Consider the following 15,414-nt stretch of genomic DNA (forward strand, 5'->3'; position numbering starts at 1 on the left):
GTATATATTCATGTAGTTAATTTTCTATGAATATATGCATAATAGTACAAAATAACTTACTTTCTTCAGAATCCCATCGTACCAAAATGTATGGAAAATCATATAAATTGAGAACCGAGAATTTGAGAACTCTTGCTCATGCACCCAGAAATCTTGCTGCACGTGGAAGATTAGGAATTCACAGATGGGGTATTGCAGGAGCAACATTTTAATTGTGGCAATCTACAGTGCATCAACAAGTTGAGAGCTGCAGTGTTGTTGCCTTTAATATTTTAATTTATTTTAATGAAGGCTGATGCAAGCACACATTACATTTAAAATGCACAGATGTGCTCACATTGTGAAACGATTTGCCTGGAGGCTACTAAACTGTAACTGGTTTTGCAAATTGTATCATTTTGATCATGGTACTGCTGGAATAAGACATAACTTCAGTAAAGATACAGAACAATTACAGAAACTGTGCAAAACTGCTCTAGTAAAACATACGTTGCCCCAATATAATATTGCTTAAATAACATGCATGGTACTCCTGTAATACATTGTATAATACTGTTTTAAAGCACCCAGACATGTAAAATTTACAGTAATAGAGAAAAAGGACAGAGATTGCCTTATCCAATTATTAATAGTGATAATCTCTTGAAATTACAACATAATGATAAACCTTGTTAACTTTGATTAAACTCCTCATTTATAAATGCAGTCTTCACAGAATGAATCTTAATGTTTTTACGTTTGGTGATCCAGTTCTCGAACCACGTAATTAAATGTAAATTATGCACATATTCAAGAAAGGGATTACTAGCCCTATTCATAACATAATTATGTTAGACTGGTTAAATTTTAAAACATACATTCCATTAAAGCATCTGTTGTACCAGAAAATTCACGCACACTACTTTATTGGCATAAAGACTTGTGCAAAACATTACAATTTTCCTTCGTTCAAGTAGACTCACAGGTAATTAAATGGTTTTACTGTGGCCTCTTCTTGTTAAAAATTATCTAAAGTAATTTCAAGCATATACTGGTATGAAAGGTGAACTTTTTCAATGATCGGGCTGTCTCCAGAGTATGTTGTCTGCCACAGACAGTGACCCAGATATTAATTCGTAAGAACTGGATTAATCATTTGCTTCACCTGAAGAATTTGTTTCTGCAACTGCTCTTTATCCAGCTTCATTTTTGCTTCAAGTATTTGTCTTAAGGATCCAATGCTTTCATAAACAGCTGTAAAGCCTTAATAAGAAGACACAAAATTACTAAAAATATAAAACATTACATCAAATATTGTGAGTAAAACAAAATAAAAAATATCCTAAAAAAAATGCCTTTAATAGATCTGAGACACAAGAGATTCTGTAGATGCTGAAATCTAGAGCAATACACACAACTCAGCAGGTCAGGCAGCCTCTATGGAGAGAAATAAACAATTATTTCCTGATGAAGGGTCTCGACCCGAAATGTCGACTGTTTATTTCTCTTCATAGAGGCTGCCTGACCTGCTGAGTTCCTCCAACATTTTGTGTGTTGCCTTTAATAGATCTGACGTTAAAAGCAACATAATCAGTAACCTGATCCTCTGACTAAGATGGAAATAAATGTTCTGACTGCAAATACAAGGCAGCAAAGCTTTCGATCTGACCAACTCCATCCAGTGTCCCAGATGGTAAAGGCACATCATAAATACTGAAGCCTCCAGACCAAGGGATTCTGAGTCTGCCGCCATAGTCAGAGCAGAATGAACTGTTCCAGCAAGATCACAATCGATGCATTATAATGACCTTGGTGCCCCTGGTCAAGGTGAAATAAAAATTCACACTTCTCCTGAATGCTGTTCGGAGGCTTCCCTGTTCAAGGATATGAAGCAAATGCAGAATTGGACATGGCTATGATGGCACAAGTGGTCAAGTAGGTCTCCAACAGCCTTTTGTCAAATTCACCACACAATGAAGGATTTGAGCAAAAAACAAACTGCTGGAGGGACTCAACGGTCAGGCAGCATATGCGGAGGCTTCAGGTCGAGACCTGCATCAGGACTGAGAGAGTAAAGGGGAGATAGTATAATGAGGTGAGTGGGAGAGGTTTGGAATTGTGATGATAGGCAGGATGGAACCAGTTTGGTGAGGTGGGGGGGGGTGGGGGGGAAGAGAACCTGGGTGGATCAGAAGAGAGAGGAAGGAACACATGGACTGTGGGTTACCTGAAATTGTAAAACTCAAATGTTCAGCCCATTGGGTTATAGACTATCCAGGTGGAATATGAGGTGCTGTTCTTCTAGTTTGCATTTACCCTCACTTGGCATTGGAGAAGGCCGAGGACAGGCAGGTCAGTGTTGGAATGGGAAGGGGATTTGAAATGACATGGAACCATGAGCTTAGGATGGCCATTGTCGACAGAACGCAGGTGTTCAGCAAAGTGGGCGCCTAGTCTGCACTAGGTCTCATTGATGTAGAGGAGGCCACATCACGCGCACCAGATGCAGTAGACAAGGTTGGAGGAGATGAACCTAAATCTCTGCCTCACCTGGAAGGGCTGTTTAGGTCCTTGGATGGTGGTGAGGGAGGAGGTGTAGGGTGTAGTGTAGCTCCTCCTACAGTTGCAGGGGAAAGTGCTGGGGAGGGGTGGGTGCGCAGGGATTAATGAACCAAGGAGCCACGGAGAGAGTAGTCCCTGCAGAAAGGGGTGTGGAAGAGAAGATATGACTGGTCGTGGGATTGCGTTGCAGCTGGCAGAAATGATGAAGGAGGATGCAGAGGTGGGGGGGGGGAGGGGAGTGAAAGGTAAAGACCAAGGAAACTCTATCTTTGTTCTGTCTGGGGGTAGGTGGGGTTAGAGCTGTAGTGCAGGAAACGGAGGAGATGGAGGTGAGGGCTCCATCAACCATAGTGGAGGGGAAGCTACGTTTCCTGAAAAAGGACATCTCAGATGTATTGGAATGGGAAGCCTCATCTGGAGAACAGATGGGGTGCAGGCAGAGAAACTGAGACAGGGTGTGAGGAGGTGTGGCCTAAGTAGTTGTGGGAGTCAGTGGGTTTGAACAAATTGGTGTTGCTTGAGATGTAACCTAGGTACTCAAGAACTGAAGAGGGGAGAAAGGTTTACAGTTTTGAAATAAATTGTTATTGTCAGTAGTAGTTTGGGAAATAACTGGCTATAAGGTCAGATCACACTGACCCCTACTCACCCCTTCCACCCCCATGCTAATCCTGTGAGGCACAGCAGGACACCATAGTCACCCTGACAGTCTTTTGACAGTTCTCTGCTATGTTCAGAGACAATTAAAAGCAGTTTAAATCATTTAAATTACCTATGAAAATAATTTAAAATAAAAACTAATTTAGTTAAAAATACACTTCATTATTGTAAGTTGATTAAAACAAATATCTAGTGAAATAAGGTAAAATAAACAAAAAACACAACTTTTTAATAAGGTTGACATCCCATTCAAACGAATGGGGTTGTTGTTTTTACACCAGCCAGAGCTTGCATAAAGCTAAGGGGTCAGTTGCAAAGTATATCCAGAACTATCTGGCGAGTTCACTGGTGGAGCAGGAGGTCTCCATATTTCACTATTAAGATGGAGAAAGCAAAGGGCACTGAGCATCAGAGGACAGATGGACAATAGTTCCCAACTGAACCACCACCCCGTTGGAACACAGCCCATTGGCTTAAGGAAGTACAAATTATGTAATTGTAACTTTCTCACCAACATTAGTTTCAGCTTTGATGGACTCTATTTCTTTCCATATTCTTTCTGCTATCATGATCCTGATAGCGTTTAACTTCTTCTCAAGATATTTTGTGCCTTGAGTCTCAAACTTCATTTTCTGTATTTCTTCTGCTTTGTCAAATTTCACAGACAAGTGATTTAACCTTTCCTCCAGTCTTTTTTCACTGCTTTCCTAACACAAACGAAAAAAGACACAAGACATTGCAACTAGCAAACCAACAGTTAGTCAAAGGAAGACTTCAACTATTTGAAATGCTGAGGGGCATGAATAACCTAGAGCAGGTACCTCAAAGCAGTGGGGAAGTGGCACTAATGTTGTCTCTGAAAAATCCTTTCGTAGGATAGGGCATAGAGTCATAGAGCCAGACAGTACAGAAAAAGACCCTTTGGCCCATTATGTCCATGCCAACCAGCAAATACCTATCAACACTAATCCTACTTACCAGCATTTAGTCCATAGCCTTATAAGCATAGACCATAAGATATAGGAGCAGAATTAGGCCACTCGGCCTGTCGAGTCTGCTCCACCGTTCAATCATGGGTGATTTTCAACCCCATTCTCCCACCTTCTCCCCATAACCACTAACCCCCTCACCAATCAAGAACCTATCAATCTCTGCCATAAATGCACCCAATGACTTGGCCTCCACCACCCTCTATGTGGCAACGATTTCCACAGATTCGCCACCCGCTGGCAGAAGAAATTCCTCTTCATCTCAGTTTTAAAGGGACGTCCCTTTATTCTGAAGCTGTGCCCTCAAATCTGAGACTCCCTTACTAATGGAAACATCCTCTCCACGTCCACTCTATCCAGTCCTTTCAGTATCCGGTAGGTTTCATTGAGATCCCCCCCCCCCCCCTCATCTTTCTAAAGTCTATTGAGTACAGGTCAAGAGACATCAAACGCCCCTCATATGTTAAGCGTTTCATTCCTGGCATCATTCTTGTGAAACTCCTCTGGATCCTCTTCAGGACCAGCTAATACATCCTTCCTTAGATCCAGGGCCCAAATTGCTCATGATTCCAAATGTGATCTGACCAATGCCTTATAAAGCCTCAGCAGTACATCCTTGCTTTCATATTCTAGTCCTCTCTAAATGAAAGCTAACACTGCATTTGCCTTCTTCATTACCAGTTCAACCTGCAAGTTAACCTCAAGGGAATCCTGAACTAGGACTTCCAATTCCCTTTGCACCTTTGATTTCTGAAATTCCTCCTCATTTAGAAAATAATCTACACCTTTATTCTTCCTACCAAAGTGCATAGCCCCACACTTCCCTAAACTGTATTCTATCTGCCACTTCTTTGCCCACTCTCCCAACCTGTCCAAGTCCATCTGCAGACTCCCTGCCTCTGCAAAACTACCTGTTCCTCCACCTATCTTGGTATTGTCTGCAAACTTGGCCACAATGTCCATCAGTTCCTTCATCTAGATCATTAACATATAAAGTGAGAAGTTGTGGTCCCTACACTGACCCTTGTGGAACTCCACTAGTCACTGGCAGCCATCCTGAAAAGGACCCCTTTATCCCCACTCTCTTGACTTCTGCCAGTCAGCCAATCTTCTATCTGTGCTGGTACCTTGCCTCTAACACCATGGGCTCTTACCTTGTTTAGCAGCCTCGTGTGTGGCACCTTAGCAAAGGCCTTCTGAAAATCCAAGTAAATAACATCCATTGACTCTCCTTTGTCTAACCTGCTCAAAGAATTCTAACAGATTTGTCAGGCAAGATCTCCCCTTAACGAAACCGTGCTGACTTTGTCCTATTTTATATACTTCCAAGTACTCCGACATTTCATCCTTAATGATGGACTCTAAAACCTTACCAATTGCCGAAGTCAGGCTAACCGGCCTATAATATCCTGTCTTTTGCCTCCCTTCCTTCTTAAACAGCAGTGTCACTTTTGCGATATTCCAGTCCTCTGGGACCCTCCCTGTCCGCAGTGATTCTTGAAAGATCACCACTAATACCTCCACAATCTCTTCAGCTGCCTCTTTCAGAAGTCTGGGGTATAGTCCATCTGGTCCAGGTTATTTATCCAGCTTCAGGCCTTTCAGCTCCCCCAGCTGGCTTCCCACTAATCTTTACCGTATTGTATGGATTTTCTTTTGCTTTTATGATGTCCTTGACTTCCCTAGTTCCTAGTCCTTCCCTTAATGTGCTTCTTCTTCCTTGGGAAGGAATTCTGCTGTCTCTCCCAAATTACCCCTAGAAAGTCCTGCCATTGCTGATCCATTGTCTGCTTCCCTGCTTGGCAATTCAAGTGCTCACCCGTATATAACAAGTTGTGCGAAAACCTGCCTCAATCACCCACTCAGGTGGTGAGTTCAGATTCCAACCCCCCCCCCCCCCGCTGAATGAAAAAGTTCTTCCTCTGATCCCCTCTAAATCTCTTACCCCTTACCTTAAGTCTATGCTCTCTAGTTTTAGACACCTCTGCTGTAGTTTCCTACTCTGTACCCTGTCTATGCCCCTTATAATTTTGTCTACCTCTCATCAGATCCCCCTTCTCAGCCTCCTCTGTTCCAAGGAAAGTAAATCCAACCCATCAAGTATCTCCTTATTACTGAAACACTCCATTCCATCAACATCCTGGTGAATCTCCTCCCATCCCAAGTACATCCTTCCAACAGTGTGCTGACCAGAACTGCACACTGTACTTCACTGTGGCCAAACAATGTTCATTAAAGTTACCCCACACCTGTTCTTTTATTCTATGACCCAGCTAATGAATGCAAGTGTCCCATATGCCTTCTTCACCACCTTATCTATCGGTCCTGCCACCTTCAGGAATCCTTGGACTTGTACACCGAAGGTCAGATTAGTTTACTGTCATGAACACCAGGGTGAAATGAAATTCCTTGCTGGCATAAAGCTCACAGAGTAAACAGTCTACATGGTCCTTCTGTTCCTCAATGCAGTAAAACTCTGACAATCTGGCAACCTCTGGACTTTGGTGGTGCGGGACTAGCAGATTTTCTGGATTATTGGATATAACTCGTGTTAATACACCAACATACATTTAATTCAGATTTTACACAGTGGTATAAGAACTAGTCCAGTGAACTATACAAGTCTAAAGGTAGCACGGGAAACAAAATCCAGGGATTTTCAAGAGTGTGTGTGAACGAGGCCCCAATGAGTTTCCAAGGAGTGTGGGAATGGGGCTCCAGTGGTTTCCAAGGGAACCTGTTTTGACTGGGCCTGGTAAGTTTAAACAGATTGTGGGAACAGACCCCAATGAGCCAGATGTCAAACCATCAGGATTTCCGAATAACCGGATAGTGGACGGTTACTGCACCCCCTAAGGCTTACCATTTAATTGTCCTCCCAAACTGCATCACCTTGCACTTATTGAGATTAAATTCCATCTGCCATAGTTCTGTCCACCTTACCAACTCATCAATATCATCCTGTAGCCGACGACTACCCTCCTCAACATCCACAACACCACTGATTTTTGTGTCATCTGCAAACTCATTAGTTGTACCTCCTGTATTCATATCTAAACATATGCATTAAACAGTAAGGGTCCCAGCGCTGATCCCTGGGATCACCACTGGTCACAGGCTTCCAATCATAAAACAACCCTCTGCCTTCCTATCACCAAGCAAATTTTGGATCCAATTTGCCAGCTTGCCCTGGATCCCATGGATTCCAATGTTTTGGACCAGGTGTCCCCTCCTTGGTCAACTTTCTCAGCATTGAGTCTGTGGTCGTCCTCAACCAACTCTTCACTTTCTGCATGCCTGACAGATTCCTGTAAAAACCAAGCTCCTTCATGACAAGAGGTTTCCAAGTAAACAGAGAAAACTCTTCAAGTACAATCTCAAAGTCTCGTTGAACAGATATCCAACTTATGTGTATCCCTGCCCAAGATTGCTCAACATGGTGAAGAAGCATCAAAGAAGGCATTGAGCACCTTGAGTTTCTGTGACAGGAGCACGCAGAGGCCATGCACCAACTGTGGAGGAAATGCACAATGTCCCAACCTATCCACCCACAGGCTCCTCCAAGCACCACTTTCTCCCACCTGTCTTTGGATCCAGCAACCTCAGAACCCTCAGAACTGGAGTGGAAACAAGTTATCCACACTTGGCGTTGGCCGGTGAACATTAACCTTCAGGCTGCGGGACAGATTTCATCTGTGTTGTATCAAGTGAGAAGCATGCAGCTCGAAATTCATTAATGCACACAAAGATGCAACAAATTGGCACTGTGCGGGGAACTGTGCTGCTCTGTCCCAGTACAGTTCGGAGATGATTTATGCATGTACATCTTGTGCAAGCATCTGTGTGGTTTGCTGGTGCCAATGCAATAGTTTCCCCACCTGCACATGGTAAGTGTCAGTAATTTGAAGTCCCTAGAACTTGCTGAAATAGCCAGCACTAACTGAAGTTGTGCCTGTGCCTCTGAAAGATGAGTTGGCCATTGAATCTAACTTATGCTGGAGGATATTGTGCCACTTGCACAGCACTCAGAGAGACCATGGCAGCACAGGCACATCATAGACCTCGAGCTCCTACTGGGAGGGCTGGACATTCAGAGAAAGTTCCAAAACCCAGCGATCGGGGTTCGATTCTCGTCGCTGCCTGTAAGGAGTTTGTACGTTCTCCCATGTCTGCGTGGGTTTCCTCCGGGTGCTCCGGTTTCCTCCCACATTCCAAAAGACGTACGGGTAGGTTAATTTGGGTTTAAAATGGGCGGCGCAGACTTGTTGGGCCGGAAGGGCCTGTTACCACGCTGTAAACAAAATTTTTTAAAAATTAAAAAAACATTCGGGTGCCCAGGTGCCCACTGAAGGTAAAAGTAAAGAGCTAATGGGAATGGATGCCATAGGCATCTGTGACTGCTGTTATGTCCCAACCTCAAGAAGTTTAATGACCATACAAGTGTGGTCAAGGTCAGTGGAACTCGCGTCTACCAACACATGCACCACTACACTCATATACTTACCAACACCACCAACACATGCAGCTATTTAACCATAGTAGACATATCGTACACACATTGCCACACCTTCACCAATGCTCTCCTTTCCCTTTTGCAGAAAAAGGCTGCTTGCACCAGTTGACTGCAGTAGTCAACCAATGGTTTACTTACAGGTAAGGGAATGTCAGATATGTTCATAAAAGAACGAGAAATGCAGATAAACTTAGATAAAGTAGGAGGTGGGGGAAGGGGCAGAGGCTTGATTGGAACTTAAACAAGCCAAATATCCGTTTCAATGATCTAGATCCTAGGTAATTCCATTAAATGGGTAGACATGTTGCTAATGCTTTTAAAATTTATAACCTCTGCACCATTTTAAAATAAGATCCTAATGTGCTAAATTGTGCACAACTTAATAATTATTCATTGCAACATTATTACTGTTCACTCATGGTAGTTGAAAGCTTCTCCTGTTTCAGTGAACTAGCCACTAAATGATCACACAACATGGGTGATAATTAATCACTGTGAAGCTTGCCCAATATCTAGAGTTGAACTGGAAAGATCACTCATAGACAAAGGGGAAAAGTTCCATTCATTAATAAGACTATCATTTTATTTTCTTGCTACCTTATTTTCTATTTTGGTTCTTCTCAGCTCCTTGCCAACATTCTCTCGGTGGGAGTGTTCAACATTCTTTGTTATCGTTCACAATAACACAGCTAACAGGTACTATCTAACATAACCCAAACACCTGTGATAAATTTGCATTGTAATCTTTACATTGTACAATTCATACCTTTGAAACAACTCGATGCTCAATATCTATTTTACTTTTGTTCTATAAAGTAATACTTGCAGTTTTGTCTTTCATTACTAAGGAGAGCCGTTCTATTTGATGCAACAAATCCTGCTCCTTTCTGGCTAGTTCTTGTTCCAGCCGAGAGCTACTGGACAAAACCTGGCCCTTGAAGTCTTCACTTATGTTCTTCATCCTTTTAAAAAGATAATTTCCAACATTTGGTAGTTACTTAGGAAAGAGGAGAAAATAACAGAATATTCACAGGCTGCAGTGAGTTTATTCTGTAAGGGTCTGAACTGTGATAAACCCACACCCTTCTCACAGATCGATTTTCATTAAAAAAAAAGCTTTTTTTGGTCTACAGTGGTAACATTCCTGCACTAACGACCCAGGTATGTTCAAATCCCACTTTGATAGCTGTAGGATTTGAATTGTTTATGAATTGTGGATGTAAAGAGTTGTTATGCCTTATGAAAACAGATTGAGGGAACGCGGTCTTTTCTCCTTGGAGCAAGGGAGGATGAGGGGGGACCTGATTGGGTTGTATAAGATGATGAGAGGCATTGATCGTGTAGATAGTCAGAGGCTTTTTCCCAGGGCTGAAATGGTTGCCACAAGAGGACACAGGTTTAAGGTGCTAGGGAGTAGGTATAGAGGAGGTGTCAGGGGTAAGTTTTTTTACTCATACAGTGGTGAGTGCGTGGAATAGGCTGCCGGCAACGGTGGTGGAGGCGGATACTATAGGGTCTTTTAAGAGACTTTTGGATTGGTACATGGAGCTGAGAAAAATAGAGGGCTATGGTAAGCCTAGTAATTTCTAAGGTAGTGACATGTTCGGCACAGCTTTGTGGGCCGAAGGGCCTGAATTGTGCTGTAGGTTTTCTATGTTTCTATGTTATGTAAGAAGTGGCTACTAAATTGCTGTAAAAATTCAATAGCTTCATATATGCTAATTTAGGCATGATAGGCTGAATGGCCTACTCCAGCACTTCATGATTCAATGATAAACTTTGTGGTCACTTTGTTCTAAACCCTGGATGTCCTCTCCTTCTGTGAAATCTCTCCCAATTCCACAAGCAGAGCCAGCAGACTTTGCAATGGGAAACACTAGTGCAGGAACTTCACTTCCACCCACACCCTTAAAATGGCATGGAATTCTTAGGGATTCCCACAGCAAATGGTGGGTACTGCTAACAAGGATGGCATGGAATTATTTATGGGTTTGCTTGAAAAAAATTTCTACTTGTCCACATGGTCTCTCCATCCCAAAGGGGTGGGCAACTGAAATTGTGCCTGAGCTTTGATGCAGTATCACTTAGTTGGTGTAAACTGTACTCACACAACATCCAGCAGATGGGGCTGTTCACTGCTCTGTCCCATAGTGAGCTTGATCTTCCTTTCCTGCTCTCTTATAGACTCTTCAATTCTCTTTAAAAGTTGCGAAATCTGTTGGGAATTGCAAAATATACATAATGGGGTAGGAAATATTCTGTGAGCATGAAATAAAGACGTTACCCAGAGCATGAACACACTGGCACCAATTACAGAAAATGGTCCCTGGTCCCTATGCATTATTGTCATGAGCTGACAGCAATACCTTGTGCTGTTTCTCTGTTTATTTGTAGCACACTAAATTGGGGCTGTTAGTGGTATGTCCGTGATGCTACACTTGGTTGTCAGGTAGTGGCATCTGTTGTGGGCACATCAGACACGCCTGAAACAGTTGTTGTGAGTACTTACAGGTGCTCAGATGCTACACCGGTACTTCAACCCAACAGCAGAATGATGTACTACTCTCTCCAGGGTTACCTAGATAGGTTGGCCACCCACATCCACTAAGAGCCGATGGACTCTGGCAGCTTCTTCCTGTAAGAATCCATCCCTTCCTGCAGTTTTTCCATCTTCATTAGCTGCTTCTGATACATCCTCCTTCCTCTCAACCATGGTTTCCCCTGTACCATAGTTGACAGTGTCTGTTCCATTTCCTGCACTTATGGTCTCACTCACTCGGCTCCTGCCCAGTCACTACTATTGGTTCCCCTTTGTCCTCATCTTTCAACCCACATTCAATGGATCATCATCATCTTCCACAGTTCTGGACATCTCCAACATGATGCCATCATCACAGATATCTTCCCCTCCCACCTCTTTTTAGCATTCCAAAGCAACCATTTCTGTCAGGAGTAAATTCAGTCCCTTTCAATGACCTTTGTATATAGAGGAGCGGAGCTAACGACATAATGATGTTTTTTTTAACCAAAGAAATAACAGTCCAGCTTTTTTTTTTGAAGTTTTTGGTTTGCTTTTGTTTTTTTTTAATTTTGGGGTTCTCTTTTCATGTAATTAAATTTCTTTTCAAATTTTTTGTATCATGCTCACTTAGTAAGAGATTGGGAGGTTCAGATTATATATTTTACTCCCTGTGTTTGTATATGTCAACTGTTATTATTGTCATCCCGATCTCTTGGCACCATGTGTATAATCACTATTGCTATGTATATTAATTTGAAATTTAATAAAAAGATTGAAAAAGAAAGAAAGGAATAAATTCAGTGTTCATGATGGAAACCAAATGGAGATTTGCAGAATGGCTTAATTTAGTCTGCAAAAATGATCCCAAAATCCTGTTTGCTTTTCACTTCAATTCTCCCTCCCACTCCCAATCTAACTTCCCTTTCTTTGACTTCCTACATTGTTACAACTATACTGAAATGTAAATTCAGAAACAGCACCTGATTTTCGGGCAAAATTCTGACTGGATTTGGGAAGGATCCTTCCCCTGGATGTGGTTGTAGAACAAGGGGACACAGTCTCAGGATACACTGGTGAACCTGTGGAATTTACTACCACAGAATGTGATGGGAGGCGGAATAGATTTTAGAAGGAGATGAAAGATTTCAAGACACAATCAAGAGGTACAGGGGAGAGAGTAGGACTATAGTATTGAGACAGAGAATCAGCTATGATCATGATGGAGCAAGCTGGAAGAGCCAGATGGCCTGCTCCACGGTTCAGACGAGGCATATTACTGCCTTCCACACTTAACACTGAATCCACAATTTCAGATACTTTGTCATTCCATCCTGATTTCTCACAGTTCTAGCATTCAGACTTTGTCTCTTCTTCTGCTTCCGTTTATCTCTTCCCAGTCACACCTCCCCCAGGCGAATCTTCACTGGCCTTCCCCACCCTCTTTCTGCCAGCTCCACCACCACTCTTGTTATTCCTGTATCTCCTGTCCTGCAACCTATCACATTCCTTCTCTTTTGTTCTCTCTGCTCTCCTCCACTTTCTCTGCAATGCAAGACCCTTTTTCACCACTAAATTTTCCTGGTTCAAAGAAAGATCATCGACCTGAAACATTAACTATGTGCAGATGCTGCCTGACCTGCAGAGTACTTTCAACATTTTCTGTTTTATCTTGTACAGTTAATGGGACTCCCAAAGTGTTGGATGTGTTGCAGTCAGCTCCAGGGTAGCCCTGCTTTCTCCTGCATCTTCCCAGTGAACAGTGAATCTGATGTTTGTTCTGGCAGTGCAGCCAGCTGTGTAAAGCTCACAACAATGGCAATATAAAAGTATAACCCAGTATAAAATTAACCAAGCAGCAAACAAGTTGTGAATTGAAAAGAAAAAAAACTGCAGATGCTGGAGGTCTGAAATAAAAATACTTAGCAGGTCAGGGTGCATCTGTAGAGAGAGAGAAAAACAGAGTTAACATTTTGGATAAGTGGCTTTTCGTCAGAAATGATGGAAGGTCGCTGTCTCAGAATATTAACTCCACAGGTGCTGCCTCATTTGCTGAGCATCCCTTGCATGTTCCCTTTTATAGCAAGTAAGGTAATGTTGGATGTCTTAACGAAAAGCAGAAAATAGTTAGTGCTTCAAGGGCAATCCTTTGTAAGTTTAGTGCACATTTCGAAAACAAAACTGTTTTCTCCACAGATGCTGACTTAACCGCAGAGTATTTCCAGTAATTCCCACGTTTTGGTTTAAAAGCAGCTAATGTGACTTTTTAAGAACAGGCTTACTAGTGGCCAGTATTTGCTTTTGGTGTTGGTTAAGCTTTGCTGTACTGTTTAGTTCTGGTACGTACATTATTTGAATATTGTCTGGTTGGTACTTAGATTAGTAGCTGAAGCATTCTGCACTTCAGTGAGCTAATAAACACATTGCAGGTATCCTTTGTACTCATTAACCATAATAGGTACAAAGACTAACTGCAAGTGTAAACTTGTATATCGGAAATACTCAGCAGACTGGGTAGCGGCTGCAGACAAGAGAAATAGTTCAGCCATGCAGACCTCCTTCAAAACTAAAAAACTGGAACATGAACAGGCACTTTAACCAAATCAAAATATAGAGGGGAACCAACCTAAGGGAAGAAATATGGTTCAACCTGCTTCAGAGTAAAGCAAGAGCCCATTTGATAACAGATATCAAATAAAGCGTGAAGAAAACAGACAATTGAAGGACTCGGACACCCAATAGGATAATTGATCCGAAAAACAGAAAATGCTGGAAAAATCAGGCAGCATTTCTTAAAGAGAAACAGATCCGTAGCTTTTGTTTTTCTTCCTCTTCTGTTCTCCCTCTATTATGTCTCCTCCAGACAGATTAGCCAATTTTTTTAATAAGCTTTCAGCACCTTCTCCTAGTTGACGCCCATTCTCTTGGCCTCCATCCTATTTCTGACTCCCTTTGTTCTTTCCGTCAGTTCTGCAGAAAGGACATCAACCTGAAACATCAGCTGTGTTTTCCTCTCTCCATTGATGCTGCCCGACCTGCTGGGTATTTTCAGCATTTTCTAGTTTTGTTTCAGATTTCCAGCATCTGCAGTTTTTTGCTTCAAGGATAATTGATCCATTCACCTCATAGATTTTGTCTGACTAGCTGAGCTTATCCAGCAAGGTCAGCTTTAGTTTTGGTTTTCCAGCATCTGAAATACATTCTTTTTTATTCAAAGAAATTAAAGACACAAAAGAATTAGCAATTTTGAATTAAATGAGGTAAGAGAAGGCGACATGACATAGGATTGGATCAAACCTGAATTTTAGATCTAAAATAGGCCAAATAATATCCCCATTGTGCCTGGTGTATTATCTGACATTAATGGAGTTACATTTAAAATGTATCAAATTAAAGATTTCTTTTGTGGAGTGAGTTGAGCTAAATCTAAACATCACTAAAGTCACATTATCTGGATATTATCACATTGGCTTTTGAGGGAGCTTGCCATGTACAAATTGGCTACTACATTTCCCCATACTTCTCCAGTACTGCATTTCAAAGTAAACCATTGACTGTAAACACTACAGAATAAACTGAGATTGTGAAAAACATCACCTGTAAATATGCCTTTTGTGATTCAGATTAAATTCCTCTATTTCCTAGTGCAATTCTGAAAGTCACCACTTTAAAATCGACAGCTGATTTTCTGTACTTAATATGCAACTGTTTTTATTATCTTTATTGAATGTACCCAACACCAGCTGATCTGTTTTTTTGTTCAGCTTTATTATAAATACCAGCCATGCCTGATGAATTCCTCAAGAAAGGGAGTGTAAAAACAGGTTTTAATTGGTACCAGTGACAAATATTCAATGGGTGTGTTTTAGAGAGGCTCGTTCTGTGGTTTAGTTGCCTCCCTGCCTGGATAAATTTCCAAAATTGTGCAAGTATTTGGACTGCAATTTCATAACCAGTAAGATGTCTCTGAAGACAATCTGATTAAATACATGAAGAAAATAGGTTTGCTTAAAAGACTTTTTTTTTAACATTATAGCTGCAGTATTGATATAAATCGATGGCGTTCAGTTCTAGTTTAAGTACCAAAACATGATTCATTGAATGAGGAACTTCAGTCCACTTCAAGCCAGGATTCACTCAGGCCCAAACTCCAGATTTAGTGATTAAAAAATGTCTGTTTCTAATTTTGGGCT

The 15,414-nt window shown here is 41.8% G+C and overlaps 1 protein-coding gene across 2 annotated transcripts in view; it reads right to left on the reverse strand.

Moving 5' to 3' along the window:
* Positions 1-370: 370 nt before the first annotated feature.
* The window catches only part of LOC127583925 (protein FAM81A-like), a 47,219-nt gene continuing 32,175 nt past the window's right edge, over positions 371-15,414 (reverse strand). For both annotated transcript variants that reach the window (XM_052040360.1, XM_052040359.1), the window contains exons 5-8: positions 10,812-10,918; positions 9,530-9,665; positions 3,713-3,908; positions 371-1,242 (exon numbers count right to left, since the gene is read on the reverse strand). In XM_052040360.1, coding sequence (XP_051896320.1) covers positions 1,109-1,242; positions 3,713-3,908; positions 9,530-9,665; positions 10,812-10,918 — 573 coding nt within the window. In that variant the 3' untranslated portion in view covers positions 371-1,108. The remainder of the gene's footprint in view (positions 1,243-3,712; positions 3,909-9,529; positions 9,666-10,811; positions 10,919-15,414) is intronic.

The sequence above is a fragment of the Pristis pectinata genome, chromosome 28 (genome assembly GCF_009764475.1).
Source record: "Pristis pectinata isolate sPriPec2 chromosome 28, sPriPec2.1.pri, whole genome shotgun sequence".
Taxonomy (NCBI): Eukaryota; Metazoa; Chordata; class Chondrichthyes; order Rhinopristiformes; family Pristidae; genus Pristis; species Pristis pectinata.